The sequence below is a fragment of the Parasteatoda tepidariorum genome, chromosome 2, assembly GCF_043381705.1.
Source record: "Parasteatoda tepidariorum isolate YZ-2023 chromosome 2, CAS_Ptep_4.0, whole genome shotgun sequence".
In the NCBI taxonomy this organism is placed as follows: domain Eukaryota; kingdom Metazoa; phylum Arthropoda; class Arachnida; order Araneae; family Theridiidae; genus Parasteatoda; species Parasteatoda tepidariorum.
The window spans coordinates 22,958,350-22,979,759 of NC_092205.1; the positions used below are offsets into that span (position 1 = coordinate 22,958,350).

Sequence of the window (21,410 nt, forward strand, 5' to 3'; positions counted from 1 at the left end):
TGTTCTATCAGAGAACCAAATGCAAATCTAAGTTGTTCTCTTCTCCTGAAGAAATGGATGAAACCAGAATTTCTCTGATTGACGCTGTTTTTGAAACTCTTATCTCCAAGGAAACGATGAGGCAAACTTTTTTTAAAAGATTTTTGGAACAGCGTGAGTTAAGCCAAAGAACTTATAAGCTTCGCGTGAAGAAGGGAAACTTCCTATACTATCAATGCTAAATCGTAAGGATCTTTCGCCCAACTTGGGCGATGAAGGTGTAATGCAGGAAAGCTACCGTCAAGAGCGATTGAAGAACGGGTGCAGATCATTTGACTTTCACCCAATGCACTCATATTTTAATTAATTATAATCGGATTCGATTTTGCTTTTAAATTTTTTCCAGTACAGAAATTTAGCAGGATTATAATTTATTTTAAAGTAGTAAATATTTATTTAACAAAAGTAATTTATATTAAAAGATGAAAATTCATTAAAACTATAAAAATTTGAGTAAAATTCATTTCCCCGTGAAAAAAAAACTTTTCCGATTTGTTAATTTTTCCACGTGTTATAAAATATAAGAAATGTGCTACAGATATATAAAATTTTTTAATTGGATATAATATAGCCTACGTCACAGGTTGTGTTGTTCCTACTAAATTTAACCCATGAACGGCATTTTCTGCGAGCCTAATTTCAAGCCACAAATAAACAAACGAAGTGTTCGATCGTTTAAATAGCTGCTAGCCAGATTTTATTGCATTATAAAGAAAAGTTATAGAAACTAAATACAACTAAATAAACAACAACAACTAAAACAAATAACAACAACTACTAATAACAATAACTAAATAAACAACAACTAAATTCCATTCGTTTAGCATTGCGTCATATGTTGTTCCTACTAAATCGAANTGTATAGGTGTGTCCGATTTTGGAACTTAAAATATCGTTTACATTTATTAATTAGCATATTTGAAGCCATACCCTCGAGCCATTAAGATTGAGACCTAGAACGTGAAGATCCGATTGTTAGACCAAAAGTTATTCAGGATAGTCCATCTCTTTTTATTACACTGAACTGTACATATAAATTATGAAATATAATATAATTTATGACAAGACTATATTAAAATAATGACGTATAATTTATGACAAAAACTTACAATTTAGGTACGTTTAGTGCTGTTGGCTCCAAACATCTGGCCTTCATATATTTGAATTATTTTTTTAAATTTTATGATATTTTCATTTGAGGAACAATAATATACTGTTGAGAATTAAATATTTGTGTTTAAGAAACGATGTTAGAATATTATGACTAATATTTGGCTACAAAAAGTTTTCGTATTAGAGTTAAATTAATTTAAACGTCCTGAAATTGGAAAACCATTTGGAAGGATAAGCATATTTATGTTTAAAATTACCTGAGACTCTTAATCATAGTATTTATTCGATTCTTCATATCGTCTGTTAGTCTGTGCGTATCTAGCGCATGTTTTAATTTTAGCACTTAAAAAAAGAGCTCTGTGAGCTTCAATTAGGTTTTTCAATTTTCATTGAAAATTGGACACAAAGAAATATCCATAGATAAATATATAGTTTCCACTCCAATGCTAAAGCATGCAAAAAGACGATATTTATCGATGCGCGGCGAAAAGGTAACAGTCTGGTCCAAACTGTTTTAGCGCAACGTTAAGGCGAATAGCTTAACTATTAGTTAGTTTAATGAATTTAATCTTTTTCTTTTATTATTTTTAATTGAATTTATAAAGCTCTTTATAATCGTCTGGTCATTTGTTTTATTTTAACTCTATAAAATGCTTAGATGGTAATTCGTTGAGAATGTTTGTTAATAAAGACAAATTTGGAAAGTAAATTGCAAATTATTTTTTTTTTAATATTTTAATTTTGTTCCATTTTTTTGTTCTTAAATTCATTTGAATGTTGAATAAAATAACATATTTATATAAATAACATGTACCAATACTTCTTTTAAACTAAAGAATAAATTGCCGAAAGTGTAATGTATGTAGATTTTTTTATTTTCGCTGTTAATAGTAGAATTAATTATATGGGAGATTGAAATAACTAACAATTAATAAAAATATTACAGAAATGCTTGTTTCGTATTAAAGAACTAAAATGTAAAATCAAAGATTTGAAGTTAATTGGAAAATTTTATGTTTCTACATAAATGGACAGTATTATAAAAAATTTGTAATGCTAACATAAATCCACGTAATCAAATCTTAATTCAATAATTTTTATTGGAATGAAGCATAAAAACTCAACTTCAAACAAAAAATCACGAAGGATTATTATTCATTCATTCTTGCTATACAAATATAATCGTACAGAGGTAAACAAAATTATGACAGAGACACGACATAATATACAGTACAGCGTAAACTATTCACATCTACTGAGTCAACCAATTGATTCCGTTAATTGTTGCGAGAGGGCGCCGTAGGGTAGTTAGGTCAGAAAAAGTGGAATCGTCTCTTAGTATTATATTTCATTGAAATATCCAAGGAGTTTATACTCTATTATAAGAGCAACTTTTTAAAATAAGAGCATATATAAAAGCGAATTTTTTTAGTTGAGCAATGTTACCCGGTGAGCTATAAGAAAATTGGGATTACTCCGTTCACCTCTCACTTCATGCCACTGAGTGTCAAAGTAGCAGTCAGGAAGATGTTGATTGATGTTATTTCTACTCATGACTTAACCATTTTTGATGAACAAAGAACAAGCAGGATTGAAGATAATTAACCCTGCAAGCAGAAGACTATGGTCGCAAACTTTCTCGGCCTTTAAAATGTTTAAGACATATTTTTTTATTTATTTATTAACATTTGTGTTCTATCAGAAAACCAAATGCAAATCTAAGTTGTTCTCTTCTCCTGAAAAAATGGATGAAACCAGAATTTCTCTGATTGACGCTGTTTTTGAAACTCTTATCTCCAAGGAAACGATGAGGCAAACTTTTTTTAAAAGATTTTTGGAACAGCGTGAGTTAAGCCAAAGAACTTATAAGCTTCGCGTGAAGAAGGGAAACTTCCTATACTATCAATGNACGGTAATCTAATTATTTAACAAATGCTTAGTATAGATATAATTTATAAAAAAAATTTCAAATATTCTCAAACATAATTTTGCACAATATTTTCCTCTTACACCCAATAAGGAGACATTTCCGAAAAGTTGACTTTTGAAGCAATTTACAATGAAAAAATTTTGGGTGGGTGTTTAATATTATCCCAGTTGTAAGGGTAGCTTTGGTTGCAAGTTTTTGAACTTTTTATCAAAAGGTGTAACTTTCTACAGCAATAAAAATCGATTAAACACTATATGTTCGCAGACCCAAACTTAGAAATTATATTTTTGACTGAAAACGTACTTGAATTTTTTTTACCAGAATTTTAAGCTGGTCAAAATAACGCCAATTGTCTATGAAACCAAAGCTGCATACTAAGTAAAATTAAACGTTACGGTAACTTTGTTAACTGTAACTCTAAATTTGAACTGCTCGTCCCTACTATTTAAATTTTTGTGAAGATCAAATCGAATTTCTCGAAACCTTTGGTTCGATAAATTAGAGGATAGTATATTTTTATATAAAAAAAATTCTTACATAAGAATTAAAAAAATAAACTAAATTTAAAACACACTATAGCTACGGGAATTATAATGAAATTTAAAGCATAATGATTTGCTTTTAATAGTTTAACCAATTTTATTTTATAACCGTCGCTGAACAACTGGCCCAATTTTGGACTTACGACTACTAATAATCAACTCACTAGCCTTGTAATTTTGAACCCAATTCAGAAGACGAGGAATCTCCAGGTTCAAGTATTGGGAGAAATTTTGCCTTCGTGGAGAACTTCTTGTTGGAACTTACATACATTTCCGTTACATGGGGAGGAAAACCCCGAAAATATCCCATGATTAACCTCACGATAAGGGAACTCTAATGAGGATACTACCAATGAGGATATTTTACGTCAGCTCTGTGGTCGATGCGAGACAGGAACGGAATTCGTATCGATGAGCCATCGCTGTGAATCGAACCCGCATCACCTCATTGGGAGGCGAGCGCTCAATACCCTGAGCCATCACGGCTCCAGTTTAACTAATTATTAATTAACTAATTAATTATTATTTAGACAATATTAAATTAAACTAAAATTTTATTTATCGTACTAAAATATTATTTTTTTGTTTGATGCTAAATTGACCAAAGCCAACTAATTGAGCACGCCATTTTTAAAAATGAAATATCAGTAGTTAAGTTTGTAAAATGGTATTCAAAAAGTCATTGCCTGACCTTTATAATTTAATATTCAATAAATTGAAATTCTCTAACAAATATTCTGAAATTTTAATATTCTATTTTTCAAATGTACGTATTAGAAATTTCACAAGCAGTCCTTTTTTAGAATTTTCACAAGCAGTCCTTAGTTAATTTTATGCATTCTATTTTACAGTGAACTTTTCAAAATTCCTTGCAACCCTTCTGCTTTTAACAAATTACCCTTAGTAATAATAATAATATTAAAAAATGCTAACATCTCTACTCTGTAGTATTATTCTACCTCTATTCAATCTACTTATCTAGAAAATTTGAACAAAATGTTTTAAAAAAAAGAATTGTTGCTTTATTTAGGGATTATTTTAAAAAGATACAAGTATGGCTACGTGAAAAAGATAGTAAAATAATTATTAGCTACAACAAAATAATATGCCATAGAGAGGAAGACATCCATGTTAAAAAAAAACATGCATTTTTTCCATTCTTTTTTGTAATTATTTAATGGTCGGGCTGAGGGTACCTCGGGCATTCAAATGCCCTTAGTTCAAACGCCAAGAGTTTTAAATTGAAAAGGAAGAATTAAAGGGCAAAGAATGGTTACAAACGGACACTTAGGAACAAGGGAAGAGATAGTTGGCAATTTATCGAAATATTAAATAACCGAAACAAAGCCTACCCCTCGTAATTAATATTAAATTTTAAATAGTCCAGCTGCAGCTTTATTATTAAAAAGATCGTGAGTCCCGTAGTGGACTGATCGTTAAGACACGGTTCCCAGCAGATCACAGAAGTCAAGCATGACTAGCTGCGGTCAGTGTGCAGGAGGGTGACCACCTGGATCAGTCTGCATAGGGACTGAGGGTGTGCGGTATTGGTCCTCGTTACCTCGTTCCACCGTAAAGTGCTCGACTTTGAGTGCAGGTCGTCGGACTACCGAAGCGGGTAGCCCGCCATTCCCTCCTCAGAGGATCAAAATTGTGATGGTATGTCTTCGGATCGTCCTCAGGGATGTTTCCCAGACCGTCGCCAATAGCCCATTGCGCAGCTCTNGCGGGGGAGCCATTCCCTCCGCAGAGGATCAAAATTGCGATGGTATGTCTTCGGATCGTCCTCAGGGATGTTTCCCAGACCGTCGCCAATAGCCCATTGCGCAGCACTAGTGCGACGTAAATGAACTAGAAAGAAAGACCGTGAAAAGTTAATACAACCCTGTAACTGAACCATTTTTATGGTAAGCGAAATAAAATAGCTTACGGAAAAAAAAGAGTTGAAAATAGGTTTTGATATTCGATTTTGTCGCGACAGAGAGTGGTTCATTGGATTTAAATACATTTGCAGGCTTGTGTGCTCAATTTAGGCTTATAAACATGCGTCAAATACGACAGATGGCACAATACAGAGAATTACAGCACGAAGATACATCCAGGGTAGCAGCCAGATTCGAACCCGCTACCTCCACGCTATGCACAGCTTTTGGCGAGCGATACCGCTCGGCCAGAGAGGCCCCACGACAGTGAATTAATTTTTTTGTATTAAATTAAGAAAAAGTTAGCAGTTACATTGATTGTTATGAAGATAATAAAATACATATTTTTTATTTTCTTTTTATAGAGTGTAATAAAAATTAAATAATTGGTTTAATTTAATTAAAATTGGATTAAGAATGATTAAAAAAAATACACTTATGAAATTAAAGAATTTTTAAAGTCTAGGAAATATATAATGCCTATACACTGATAACACAGTATATAATGGCATTACACTGATAAACTAAGATATTGCTTATCGCTACATACGTTTCCACGTGACTAACTTGCTTTCACTCGAAGTGAAACTTAGTTGACGCGACAAAAAAATCAAGATTAGAAATGGTAATTTTCCTGTTAGATAAAAAGTTTGACAGAGCGCTTTTCTTGCTAAAAGAAACGTTGTGCATTTATTGATAGCCGGTAGTGCAGAAAAAAAAATATTTTGGATATATTTGAACGGGCTTAGTTGAAATCTAGCCATGGGCAGCAGTCAAGAATTTATTTTTAAATGGAAAATCCGAAATTTCTTATGTGATTTTTATAAATGCGGAGAAGCAATAGACAGTCCCATATTTGAAGTTAATAATTTTGGCGGAAGCAAATGGTGTCTAAGATTATATCCAAATGGCACAGATGTAAGAGAGATAGGCTTGCTCGGAGTTTATTTGTATAAGAAACAAAATGATATTTATTCTGAAGAAAGCTCTTTAGCGTTCGAGCTAGAACTGAGAGATGAGGGTGGTGAAATTTATGTAAAGGCAAAAACCAAAAACTATACCTATAAAATAAATGAACGTTTTGGTTGGGAACGTTTTATACACACAAAAGAAGTTTCAAGCAAGCTGAAAAAATGGCCGAAAAATGTTCTAACAGTACAGTGCCACATGTTTAATAACAGCAAACATAAGTGTTCTCCTGATTTTGAAGTTCACTCTGAGATTCCAGTTAATCAAATCTTGTTTTTGTGGAAAGTTAAAATCACCGATATTTCCTCGAAGCCTGTAAAAAAAGAACTCGTCTTTACCGAAACTTCATTGTACGAAATCAGTTTGAATATGCTTGATAATGAAGTCAAGATAAACGTAAGCCAAAAAGAAGAGACTATATCGCCAACATTTGTTGAATGTAAAGTATCTCTGGTAAAGTCGAATGGAGATGTTTTAAAATCGAGAACTTTCACTCATTTGTTTAAAACGAACGATAGGAGCGACATTTGGGAGTTGCCAGCTTTTATTACGAAAACAGAAGTGGACAGTAATCATGATTGTTTGGGAATTGACAGCTTTTACTTATTTTGCGAAACAGCTGCTTCAAACGGAATAAAACCTGTAATATCAAGCTCAGAATATGGTTCAAAAGGTAATAGTACAGTTTTACGAGATTTAAAAGTTATGCTGTGCAACAACGTCCACACCGACATCAAGTTAAAAGTAGAAAACGAAGAAATGCAAGCTCACAAGTGTATTCTAGCTTCTCGCTCACCCGTCTTTTCAGCTATGTTCGATCAAAATATGATTGAGTCTCAAACTGGTGTTATAAACATTCCTGATTTTGAAGCAAATACTATGAAGTTATTTCTTGAATTCCTTTACACCGAGACAGTGGAAAATTTTAATTACGTAAATGCTAAAAAGCTTTTTGTGATTGCCGATAAATATCAAGTATCGTCACTGGTTGAAAAATGTGCTGAATTGTTAGAATCCACTTTGTCTCTGGAAAATGTTACCGAAATAATTTCCGTTGCCGACATGATCAGCCATAACAGTTTAAAAAAAGCTGCAATAAATTTCATCGCAATGAATTCGATATTCATATTCAATTCTGACGAATGGAGATATTTCATGCAAGAAAATGCCAGACTAGCAGGTGAAATAATTTCAAATATTGCATCGAATTTCAAGGTTGTTTCTAACAACTAAGCCGGTATGTATATATTTTGTATGCCAGTATTTTTAACTAGTGTTCGCAAACTATTAAGTTATGCGTGAAATTTACTAGCATCTTTAATAATGGATACCTACCTCATCAGAGAATTTTTCTTCCTTTAATTATTGTTGGGCTAACCCTAAGAAGTTTTCTTCTTTCTGTCAAGCAAATGTCTGATTAATCAAAGCGTCTTCTGAAAATGTATCTTCTCCCGATTTATCACAACGTGATCTGTATGTAAAATTTTCAAACTAAGGAATTTCTTAAGAGCTCGGAGGTAATAATATTAAATCATTTTGCTAACCAAAATAATATGTAATACAGTGCGGTTGAAAAAAAATGAAACTTTAACCCACTGTTTATTGTTTTGGGTCGTATTTTTAATTGGTCAGGACTCTCAAGCAGACTTGTTAATACTTAAAAAACTATTGTGATATGTTAAACTATAGTTTAAAGCATTATTATTATTAAATTTATTATTGTATAACTGAAAAATTTATCAAGTTCTGTTGGCAAAAATGAACACCGAAGAACGATTGTAGTCATCAATATGGACTTAATAATCCTTCAGTAACTTCCGTGCTTTACTTCTACTTTAAGAAATAAAGTATTTAAAAAAATAAAATTTTATTTGATATTTCTTTTTTAATAATGAAAAGCTGAATGTGCAAAGTTACCAAAAAAATTATATTGCAGATATAATTCCGAAAAATGTTTATTTGATTCTTTATACATGATATTTGTAGTCAGTGTTTTAATTTGAAATTTTATACGACACAGAAAAAATCTAATTGTGTTAGAATTAGGTAGATGGTGTAATTAAATTTAAAAATTGAAAACACTGAAAAAAATTCTTTTACGAATTTTTTTTTTTCAAAAGGTAATACTATATCATTTTGTTGCTTTTTTTTCAAAAAATAATTTTGCAGGTCAATTCAATAATTTCATAATAATAATTTAAGGGGTCACAGTACCCTTGCAACAATTTTCTTAAAAAATGGTATAATAATTTATTTTCTGGATGCCTTACATGCTAATTTAACTTATAATCAATAATTTATCTTCAAAAAATAATTAAACTGTTTAAATTTTTTAAAAGAATTTAAAAAATTCGAAATTTTTAAATCTCTAAGGCTTTTCTATGTTAACATATTTTTTTAAAAAAAATTCTTAGTGCTTACAATATTCATCTTAACAACTTTGTGCATTCATTTGGTGAAATATCAATTAGAATATTTTTTATAGATTATTTTGTAAAAAAGTAGCAAAAAAGGTTAAAAATTCCTGTTAGGTATATATAACATGCTGTAAATATTGTAATATCTCATAAAAGGCTTATTGCATGCACAGTTTAAATAAGACTATTATATTTAAGATATAAAAGTTTACTTCAAAGCTTTATCTTAAACAGAAAAAAATCCTTAGGGATTTGATTAAGATTAAAACACAAAATTATCATCGATGAGAAAAGTCTGTCTGCTGAGCATTAGGGCATTCTGTATTAGGCCAATCTAAAATCATTCATAACTATTTAAAAACTGTAGATAGAGAGATGATTTTTTTTCAGTGCATTTGAAGTAATTTAAAGTTTTATTATAAGCAATAAAAAATTGTTCGATGTTTTGGTCATTTTTTGGGTACTGTGACCCCTTAATAATAATAAATAATTTGAGGGTCAAGATTCGGGATTGGGATGGCTCAGGGCCGGATTAACCTATAGGCACACTAGGCACGTGCCTAGGGCCTACGAAAAACTTGGGAGAAAAAAATTTGTTGACAAAAATAATTTAGCTTTAAAAACAACAAGTGTATTTTGCACAAAATTATGAAGATACAAATAAAAATATAATATTTTTCGGTAATAAATTATTTTGCAGAATCTTATGATCTAATATATTACTTTTTTGCGATTTTTGGATTCAACGAAATCTTGTATTATGCTGTCGAATTCCAAACTACGCAAAATGTCGTATTCAATAGACATAAGTGCGAGCGATGCCAAACGATCTTGATTCATTGTTGAACGCAAATAATTTTTTATCAATTTTAATCTGGAGAAAGATCTTTCTCCTTCTGCATTTGATCCAAGAATCGACAAATATATTCTTAATGCAATGTGAACGTTAGGAAAAGTATTCACAAGTTTATCTTTAATTTGAGCCTTCAACATTTCTTGTGCAGATTTATGTTCATACAAATTTGAAAATAGTAAAAATTCATCTACAAAGTTTTCCTCTAAATCGGATGAGTAAATTTTCACCAAATTTTGCGCTTCTAGTTTAATCTCAGATTCTGACAGATTTTTGTGAACAAGAAAACCGAAATTATCGTACAAATCACTGTAAGCTTTACGCCTTTTAGTCATTTCTGAAATTAATACATCTAAAATGGCGTAATACGTTCCTGACATTTCCTGACAAAACGTGACTAACATTTTATTAAAATAGTATTAAATAATTTTTTTTCTATTAGTAAACATTTAACCTACCTTGCAAATTTATTTATAAATAATTTCAAAAGATTTACTTTTGACAATGTTAATTTCCTTCACTTAGTTATCATAGTAGTATCATGAAAACTATGAAGCTATTTGTAGTATAAATATTTCTTGTAATTAATCTCACTATCAATTTCACTGTTTTCTTTGCTGGTTTGTTGTTGTATTGTTGACGTGAAGTGTTTACATAGTTATCGATCGAACTAATCATAATGGTATTATCGATATCAACTGCAATATCGGCAGTATGTCGGTATTGCAGATAAAGTTCGATAAACAAATTCGTAAATTAAAATCCATATTAATAAAAATGTAAAAAAAAAAAATATGCAAGAAAATTTTAGCATATATTTTGAAAAGAGAGGAGGAGTGGGGGAAGGAGGGGAGGGCCCAAAAGCTCCGGCTCTGTGCCTAGGGCCAACGAAAGGTATTATCCGGCTCTGGGATGGCTCTATATGTTACAGATGTGACTTTTATGGTATTTCTTCGTCTTCAAAGCACAGAACGATAAAATGGTTTTAAAAAATTTTAATTTGCGAAATATTGATTTTACCCTACTATTATAAATTTTTACAACCGATTAAGCCTCGTAAAAAGGACTGTTGACTTTAAATATTTAAATGTTTTATTTTATCTTTTTTCAACTAAAACATATTAATAAACTAAAAATGAAAGTAGTTTATATACAGTAAAAAATATCTACTAACAGTTTAATTTGCATTAAAGGAAAATTCTATTTTTTTAATTATATACAGAGAAGGCAACATGAGCTAATTTCTTTACTTCGAAAATATTAAGCATCTACTTCATAAATACTATTTAATATGCTGTAGTACATTGTGTTAGTTTTTTAGATAAACTGATATTGTTCATATTCAACTAATGACTCATATTAAAGTAATGTTTACATTAAATATTATAATCAACCCTTTGACACAGAATTTTAAAAAAAGTATATATTTCTTTCTTTTTTATTATTTTGTATTAATTTATGTCAAAATAAGAAACAAAAAATATTGCATGTAGCAGTTTTTTGATACTTTAAACACAGGTGTCTTTTTCTGCCTTAAAAGTAAAATTTTCCAAACACCGCTTCACTTCTAAACAATAATTTCTCAAAATTGCATTTATTTGTAGTTCTTTTGATCTAAGAAAAACAGGCATTCATTTTAGAAATTTCTTTAATTCACAAAATCAGTTATTGATAAATTTTTGAATTTAAATGAAAAATTTGAAGAAAAAATAAACCTCTTTTTTTTGGTTTTTTAATTTTAATACAGATATAATTCCGATGATCTGACAGATTCTTTTAAGTAACTATTAGAATGTTTTTATAATTATAAAATACCAAAAAATATTTTTGCTTGTAATTAGAGGAGCAGAAAATTTTTTATGAAAATAACACCATTGTCCGATCTGCGCCAAAGGGTTAGCATGAAAACGGTACTAATTGCGATCCACTAAAGTAAATTTTTTTTCTGCGGTCTACCTCCAAAAAAAAAGTGTACTTCTCTAAAATGTAAGGACTGGTTAAAATCAACGTCAAATTCCCAATAAGAACTTTTTTTATTGCAAGGAAATAAGTTGTTCTAATCGCTTTTAATGATATAATTAAAAAAATCACACTTTAAAATAGATAAATTATATGCTTAGTTACAGAATACTACACTACAAAGCAGACAATACAAATCAACAACCTTCAGTTAAGTTTTTTTTTTCTTCTTTTGTCACTGCGCGCGCATGCGTGTATGGGAGAAAGAAAGGAGGTAGGATATTATTTCTCAGTGTCATGCAATCGCTGTTGGCAGTTCGTTATGCAACACGAATCAATGATTACGCATTAATGAACTGAACTGATACGGTGGGACAAAATGTAGAGTTAAGGATCTATTTGTTCGTTTCAGTGGCTCTCGAATGTGAATGCATTTTTCTAAAATGAATTCCTTTAATTCTTAGTCAGTTAATCATTCCAAAATGGCAGATGACGACAGAAAAAAATTTCTATTCACTTGGAAAATTAACCATTTAAATTTTTTCGGTAAAATCTATTGTGAGTGCCTCAGCAGTCCGGCATTTGAAGTTAAAAGTTTCGAAGACAGCGAGTGGAAAGTATGTCTCTTTCCCAGAACAGTATCCGAAGATCTCGAGTGTAGATTAAAACGGCTCGATGGTAAAAATAATTCTAAAATTAAAACTATTGATGTTTACTTCTGGTATCAGTTAGCAAGCTCCACTGGTGTTGTTTTAAAAACTTCCGATGTGTTTCACCAAGAATTTCAAGAAGGATCTTCCTCGGAATTATGTAGATTAATTGAACTTTATGATTTGATTAAAGAAATATTGAAATACCCGGAGGACACTTTAATCTTCCGTTGCTACATGTCAAACAGTCCTGTGACATCGAGTGAAGGTTTTAAGACCGGTTGTGAAATTGAAACGGATGTCAGCTGTCATACACCTTCGTATGTATGGTCTTTCAAGTTCTGCAACGATTGGTCTGCAAGCAAACAAATCGAATTGGATAACGTGCCGATTAAAGTTAACTTTAAATATGTGGAAGACAAAATTCATATTGATCTAGTTTCGACTGTTGAAGATGACTGGACGCACCATTTGACATGTGACATAGAACTGATGAATGCGATTGGTAATCAGGTAGCTTGTGGTGAGGGTGATTATGAGTTTAGTAAAGAAAACAGAAATTGGGAATTTCCAATTTTCATAACTAAACAACATTTAGAGCAAGCTCGTTGTTTTGTGCGTGAAGAGATTCGGATTAAGTTTTATATTTTGCGTCTATATTCTTTTATTTCGAAGATTAACTATAGCCGGAAAGATGACATTAGTGCAATTCTCAATTATGAATCGCTATCGAGTGCATCATCTGATTGTTTAGTTTATTATTCACAACATCATTACCAAAATTTGTCTTTGGATGAAACTTCCGCTGATCTCAAATTAAGAGCGGACAACGATATTTTTCACGTCCACAAAAGCTTACTCTCTGACTATTCATCTGTATTCTCTGAAATGTTCGTTCAAGACATGAAAAAGAACAACAATGACCTCATTGATATCAATGATATTGGAGAGCAGACTCTGAAATATTTACTGGAATACTTGTATAACGGAGCGGTGAATGACATGGACGTTGATATCGCTATTGACTTATTAGCAGCAGCAGAAAGATATCAAGTGTTGTCTTTGGTAAAGCAGTGCTCTACATATCTGGAGAAGAATTTGTCAGTTACAAATGTATGCAGAGTACTGTATATAGCTGATATGATAAATCATATGATTTTGAAAACTTATACGGTAAACTACATCATAGTTAATGCACATAAAATTCTCTCAACTCCAGAATGGTCATATTGGATAGAAAGAAACCCTCATTTGGCAACAGAAGTACTTTTAAAATTGTCGAAAAAATTTGAATCGGAGTTTAACACTGATCGAGGTGAGACTTAGCAAATTATGGTATTCATTATAAAGTGTATAGATAATTAATGTTCTCTTTACTTTATTAAATTTGAATTCTTTAAACTATATATAAATAAAATAAAATTTAGTTAAAAAAAATAATTTTTTAAAGTAAATATTACTGTTAAGTTTAATTATGTCACGAGCGTAAATTAGATTAGTCAAAAATTGTACATAAAATTTTTATAACTTCTGAATTATTTGTCCCATCGGCTCTGGTTTGGAATGAAAAAAGCGTGGACGTCGTAAAGAGAGATCGTTCTGTCGTAAGTGTACAAAATATCCTAAATATTAATTCATAGCTAAAATGCTTGTCCAATTTTAACTAAGCAATGCTTTAATAAGAATTTAATAACTAACAGAGAAATTTATGATAATGAAACCTTTTATCTGTATAAGCATAAACGTTAAAGTACTCTTAAAAACAGTATTTTATAGATAAAAAAATGCATTAATACAAAAGGCTGGTTCACTGGTTACCATTTTTGTTAAATAACATAACTGCAAAGACCACATGTTTTAATTTGAAAATAAATCACACAATATTTTCCAAAAAGTTTTAATGGATCCATAGTGGCTCAGGGAATAGAGCAGTCGCCTCCCAATGAGGCGACCAGAATCGAATCCCAGCGACGGCTGGCTGATTTGAATTCCGCACTCGGCTCGCACCGACTACAGTGCTAACATAAAAATATCCTCTGTGGTAGACGGATCACAGGTAAGAGTCCCCTTGCTATCAGGCTAACCGTGGGAGGTATTCCTGATTTTTCTCTCCATCTAACTCAAATGGGGGTTGGTTCTATTAAAAAAGTCCTCCACGAAGGCAAATTTCTCCCAATACTTGATCTAGGAGGTTCCTTGTCTTCTGGATTGGGTTCAAAAATTCTGGGCTACGTAGCTGAACATTGGTAGTCGTAAACTGAAAAGTGGGTCAACTATCCAATGACGATTATATATTTAAAAAAAGTGACAATGAAATTTTCACACAAAATTGTTAATTTTTTAAAATATTTTTTTAAATAAAATTTTACATTTTATAAATGACAAAAAAAATTATGACCACGTTGGACTATTAGGATAGGAGTCTTCCTTCATTACAAAGAGATTCGTATTATATTTTTTATTTTAAAGTATATTATAAGTATTTATTTTGATATTTCTCTATAACTATGGTTGAATCTTGATGTAGCTAGTAAAAAAAAAAGAAGGAAGATAGAAAAAGAATTAGCAAATAAATTTTATAAGTTAGTTAAAAGCCACTGTGTGACACTGCTGTTTATGACCACAGTTCTTTTACCTATGTTACCTCACTTAATTCTTTTACCTTATTTAACTTTGCACTTTTTTCCTTTTCTTTTATGTTTGACAGGACTTCTTGTGATATTGTATACCACATATGAAATATTTGTTTTATAACATAAATATATTTTGCTACATAAAAACCTTGACAAATTAAAATACAAGTTTTAATTTATTTGCAAGTAATGTATATTATAATTAATGTCCATAATCAATGTCTATAATTAATAGGCTGTTGGCGACTATCTGAAAAACATCTCTTAGGATAGTCCGGAGACAACATACATACGCCACTTCCCGTTTCATAGAAAGAAGACATTCCCACACCGTCCATCCTCAGATCGTAATTACAACCTGAACTACTGAACTAAAGCATTATCAATCTCTGATCCAATACCCCCAATGGTATTGATATGTTATGGGAACTTGGAAGCCTTTGTGACTCCGACAGATTCGCACCAGTTACCTTTTAGTGCTCGGGAGTCATTGGCTGGTGAGGATTGAACTCACGACCTCTTGGACATAGACCCAACGTCTTACCAGCCGGGCTATCCCAGCCACTTTCGAACGGAAGAATAACATAAATACATCAAAAGCTGTTTAACTCTGTTAAAAATCATCCATTTAATGAGACTTTTTTCCCTTACATGAAAATTATCAAAATGAATGAATAATTTAAATTTCAAATTTCTTCAATTACTTGATTTTTATGAGTCTGGATAATGCAGCGGAGTAACTCTTTAAATATTAAAAAATTAGAACACAAATGCTTTTTATTTATATGGAACTCTACTTTTTTTTATTTGGATGATTTGCTCCATTTTCAAAATTATAATGATTGTCTTATGGTAAATTTGATTATGAAAAACAGACCTTTAATTTATGAAACAGTATAACCCATGACAACAATTCTTTTACGCAACTTATATTTTATTTAAGTTTGAAACATCTAATGAAATCAAGTTACTTAATTCTATGTAAGCTAATTAGTTTATTGCACACATAGCTGTTTTATATTTAATTTTTATGTATATAAGTATTTACGTTACTATGAAGTCTAACTATGGAGTTGTCTAACTGTAGCGAGTGAATAAAAGAAGAAATAAACTGGGGAAGATAGAAAATAAATTATTGTATAAATTTTATCTATAATTAACACCAGATTGACTAAAGAAGTCATTTTGACTGCTTTTAATTTCAATCAGAAAAACAATGATGTATATAATGACACAATTTCTTAGAAGTTTGTGACTTTTTGTACAACATATAATTTTTTTATTGTTAATATTTACTAATAACTTGTTATATAACTGTAAATAATATTAAAAAATTTTAAAAATTAATTTTAAACGAATTTATTTTCGCATTCACAATCCAGTCATTTTGACTGCTATTGGGCAATATAGGTATATACTAATTTTAAGTCTTTCTTGTTGTTGTTGTTGTTTCCTATCCTCTAATTGTCTGACGAAGTCAGACAAGATCCAGTAGGTTGTTGACCCTCAAAAAGTCGATGACAAGAAGTGGAGTATAGAAATCCTCTTTGGAAAGGCCCAAGCAGTCAAGGATATGTTCGGCTGAGGCCTGCTGGGGCTTCACATTTGGAGCAGACTGCATAAGTCTTTCTTTCTTCAAAATACGAGAGACAATTCGTGTGTCCACTTGCCAGTCTGGAAATAGCTGTTTGAGATGCTCTATCACCTATATGAACAAGTGAAGAGCCCGGTTCCTTGGCCGCATACCAATGATGAGAGGGGGGGGGGATCCTCCACTTTTTTGATAGTCAGTCTTTCTAGTGTTAAAAAGTTTGAGAAAGGTGAAAAGCTATGTGGGACAAATTTTTTTACAGACGCACTCGTGTTTTTAAACTTAAATCTATTTTATTTATCTATGTTTTTCCTTTTTTTCAGATTTCAGAAGACTGAGTTCCGAAGCTATGAAGCAATAATTGGCAAGGATATGAATGTGGCAGATCATTTATGAACATGTTGATTAAATAAAGGTTTTCAGTTTAAAAGTGCTAGGTTGCAGCAGACTTTTATATCCTGAAAATGCAATTACTACTTTAGAATACAAATAGTGCTCATTGATGTTAATTTTACCAATTTTCATTAAATAAATTATATTTCTGATGTTTATGCACAACTCACTTGAAGTTATTCAAACTCTGGGATTCGTTTAGTGAGGAGAGCAAGTAATATGGGCTACCCAGGCCCCACGGGCTCATAAACTAATTCAGTCTGATAGCTACAAAGCAACCCCGAGATGCACCAGAAGTCATATCGATTCGAAGACTCTCGAGTACTTGGCTCCGGGTCCTTCCAGAGTTTTTATTAAAAATATTTTTCATTATTTTGTTTTAACTGATGTCAAAATGAGTGGAGAATATTATATTTAGCATTTTCTTAATTTATGGTTATGAAATACAGCCTGAAACATCGCTGTCCTTTTCTGTATTAAAGGTAAAATCTTCCAGGCGCGGCTCACTTTCAAACGATAGTTTTTCAAGTTTGCAGTTATTTAGATCTATGAGAAACGATTTCATCAATGACAAACAAGANTTCCAACGACGGCTGGCTGATTTGAATTCCGCACTCGGCCAACACCTCCTAGAAGTAGATATTCCTCAGCACGGATCCAATTTAGTAGTCCGATGTGACGAAGTTAACTGCGCAGTAGATGAAAAATAAGAAAGATGTCATTACGTTAGGGGTACTAAGTTGCGCAGTGGTTGAAAATACAAAATATGCCATTACGTTTGGACTACTGAGGGATATTTATGGTAACCCGTGCTGAGGCCTGTTCTTTCTAGGAGGTGTTGACTCGGCTCGTACCAACTACTGTGCTAACGTAAAATTATCTTCTGTGGTAGACGGATCATAGGTAAGAGTCCCCTTGCTATCAGGCTAACCGTGGGAGGTATTCCTGATTTTTCTCTCAATGTAACACAAATGGGGGTTGGTTCCTTCAAAAAGTCCTCCACGAAGGCAAATTTCTCCCAATACTTGATCCAGGAGTTTCCTTGTCTTCTGGATTGGGTTCAAAAATTCTGGGCTACGTAGTTGAACATTGGTAGTCGTAAACTGAAAAGTAGGTCAACGGTTCAATGACAATTATATATTAAAAAAGCGCCAACGGAATTTTCACACCAAATTGTTAATTTTTTTAAATATTTTTTTTTTCAAGTAAAATTTTACATTTTATAAATGGCAAGAAGTTATGACCACGTTGAACTATTAGGATAGGAGTCTTGTCATTCTTCCTTCATTAAAAGAAGATTCGCATTATTGCATGATATTATCAAAGGTGATGTTAAAATAATATCATTGCACGATATTTTTAATTTTAAGTATTTATTTTGATATTCCTTCATAACTACGGACGAATCTTGATGTAGCGAGTGAAAAAAAAGGAGAAACAAGCGAAGGAAGAGAGAAATAAAATTAGCATATAAATTTTATAAGTAAGTTAAAAGCCGTGTGACACTGCTGTTTATGACCACAATTTTTTTTTACCTATGTTACCTTATTTAATTCTTTTACCTTATTTAACTTGTTTATGTACTTTTTTCCTTTTATTTTATGTTTGAGAGCACTTCTCGTGATATTGTATACCACATATGAAATATTTGTTTTATAACATAAATATATTTTGCTATATAAAAACCTTGACAAATTAAAATACATGTTTTGATCTATTTGCAAGTAATGTATATTGTAATTAATGTCCATAATTAATGGGCTGTTGTCGGTCGTCTGAAAAACATTCCTGAGGATCATCTGGAGACAACATGCATACGTCACTTCCCGTTTCATAGGAAGAAGACATTCACACACCATCCATCCTCAGATCGTAATTACAACCTGAACTGCTGAACTAGAGCATTATCAATCTCTGATCCAGTACCCCCAATGGTATTGATTTGTTATGGGAACTTGGAAGTCTTTGTGACTCCGACAGATTCGCACCAGTCACCTTTTAGTACTCGGAAGTCATTGACCGGTGAGGATCGAACTCACGACCTCTTGGACATAGTCCCAGCACCTTAACAGCCGGGCTATCTCAGCCACTTTCGAACGGAAGAATAACATAAATATATCAAAAGTTATTTAACTCTTTTAAAAATAGTGATACTTTTTCTCCTTACATGAAAATTATCAAAATTAATGAATAATTTAAATTTCAAATTTTTTCATTTTTATGGAACTCTACTTTTTTTTTAATTTGGAAGATTTGCGCCATTTTCAAAATTATAATGAGAGGGCTGTCCGAAAATTCGTAAACTTGATTATGAAAAACAGACTTTTAATTTATGAAACAGTAACCCTTGATAACAATTCTTTTAAGTAACTTATGTTTCATTTAAGTTTGAAGCATCTAATGAAATCAAGTTACTTAGTTCTTTGTAAGCTAATTAGTTTATTGCACACATAGCTATTTTATATTTAATTTTACTGTATATAAGTATTTACGTTGCTATGGAGTCTAACTATAGAGATGACTAACTGTAGCGAGTGAATGAAGGAAGAAATACACTGGGAAAGATAGAAAACAAATTATTGTATAAATTTTATCTATCATTAACACTAGATTGCCTAAGGAACTCATTTTGATTGCTTTTAATTTCAATTCGAAAAACAATGATGTATATAAGGACACAATTTCTTAGAATTTCGTGACTTTTTGTACAACATATGATTTTTTTTATTGTTAATATTTACTAATAACTTGTTATATAACTGTAAATAATATAAAAAATGTTAAAAATGAATTTTAAACAAATTTATTTTGCCATTCACAATCCAGTCATTTTGACTGCTTTTGAGCAATATAGGTATATACTAATTTTCAGTCTTTCAAAAGTTTGAGAAAGTTGAAAAGCTATGTGGGACACATTTTTTACTCACGCAATCATGTTTTTTAACTTAAATTTATTTTATTTATCTATGTTTTTTCCCTTTTTCTTTAGATTTGAGAAGACTGAATTCTGAAGCTATGAAGCGATAATTGGCAAAGATATGAACGTGGCAGATCATTTATGAGCATGCTAATTAAATGAGGGTTTGCAGTTTAAAAGTGCTAGGTTGCAGCAGACTTTTATATCCTGAAAAAGCAAGTACTACTATAGAATTCAAATTGTGCTCATTGATGTTAATTTTACCAATTTTCATTAAATAAATTATATTTTTGATGTTTTTGCACAACTGACTTGAAGTTATTCAAACTCTGGGATTCGTTTAGGAAGGAGAGCAAGTAATATGGGGGGGGGGCATAAACCAATTCAGTCTGAAAACTTGATCGCTACAAAGCAACTCCGAGATGCACCAGAAGTTCAATCAATTCGCAGACTTTCCAATACTAGGACCCGAGTCGCGCACGATTAAGAGCACCACAACGTCGAGGAGCAGAGGAGGAAGAATCAGAAGAAAGCGATTCGTTTAGTAATAAGAACTTCATTCAGACTTAATGACTACCCCGAAAACACATTAAATAAATGTTTTCACCAAAAGTTAAGAAATATAGGGTGTATCGTTATAGAAACATATTCTTAATGGAGTTGTGTAATGAATAGATGATTCGAATCACACAATTTATTCGGTGATTTGAATCACCATCTTGCAACTGATTGGAATAAGTTTTTTTTTTATCGAAATAGATTTAAATTATAATGAATAACTGTTTCTTTAATTTCAGTTAGTTTTGTTTCACAGTGATGCTATTTCATATACAGTTAAAAATTTCTTTTAAAACCTTAGATTTTTTTACGCATTTATTATTAAGGACTTAAGATTTTCCAATTACTGACTTCAGATAAATAAAAAAAAGGAAGAAAAAATTTCTTTCGTAGTTTCTTAAAATTTTCCACTGTTAAAAGTGTTTATGGCAATTAGCAGTATATAGAATATAATTATACGAAGGATATAAAGAGCATGTTTATTTATTTAAAAGAATTTATTAATGAGAAAGAATAATACATTTTTTGCTATCGACATAAGAAAAATAGAACAGATAAGTAAACTTTTTCAAATTTGTTTGCGATTACGAATTTTTTTGAAGCATTTGATTCGAATCTCGTGATTCTCAATTAAGTCATGTTATTAGAATCAATGATCCAAATGACTAGATTCGAAATGAGCTAGAAATCACTTGATTCGAATCACTGATCTGAATCGTATGATTCTAATCGATCTTATGAATCACATGATTTGAATCATTGATCAGAATCACTGTAATTGAATAAATCACTTCCTAAGATCAGTTATTCGAATCACTTGATTTGAATCACTTAATTTGAATCCTTGATCCAAATGGCATGATTCGTATCACTGATCTGAATCACTTGATTCGAATCACTGATCTGAATTGCAAGATTTGAAGC

At 31.3% G+C, this 21,410-nt stretch overlaps 2 protein-coding genes across 3 annotated transcripts in view; both read left to right on the plus strand.

Moving 5' to 3' along the window:
• Positions 1–17,169, plus strand: part of LOC107446227 (uncharacterized) — a 32,452-nt gene extending 15,283 nt beyond the window's left edge. The window contains exons 2-3 of the mRNA XM_043048853.2: positions 12,209–13,709; positions 16,942–17,169. Coding sequence (XP_042904787.2) covers positions 12,209–13,709; positions 16,942–16,979 — 1,539 coding nt within the window. The 3' untranslated portion in view covers positions 16,980–17,169. The remainder of the gene's footprint in view (positions 1–12,208; positions 13,710–16,941) is intronic.
• Positions 6,115–21,410, plus strand: part of LOC139424769 (speckle-type POZ protein B-like) — a 65,957-nt gene continuing 50,661 nt past the window's right edge. The window contains exons 1-2 of one of the 2 annotated variants that reach the window (XM_043048869.2): positions 6,115–7,752; positions 20,001–20,235. In XM_043048869.2, coding sequence (XP_042904803.1) covers positions 6,309–7,748 — 1,440 coding nt within the window. In that variant the 5' untranslated portion in view covers positions 6,115–6,308 and the 3' untranslated portion in view covers positions 7,749–7,752; positions 20,001–20,235. Of the gene's footprint in view, positions 7,753–20,000; positions 20,236–21,410 lie in introns of those variants that run through there. The other variant, XM_071177299.1, reaches the window with a different exon arrangement.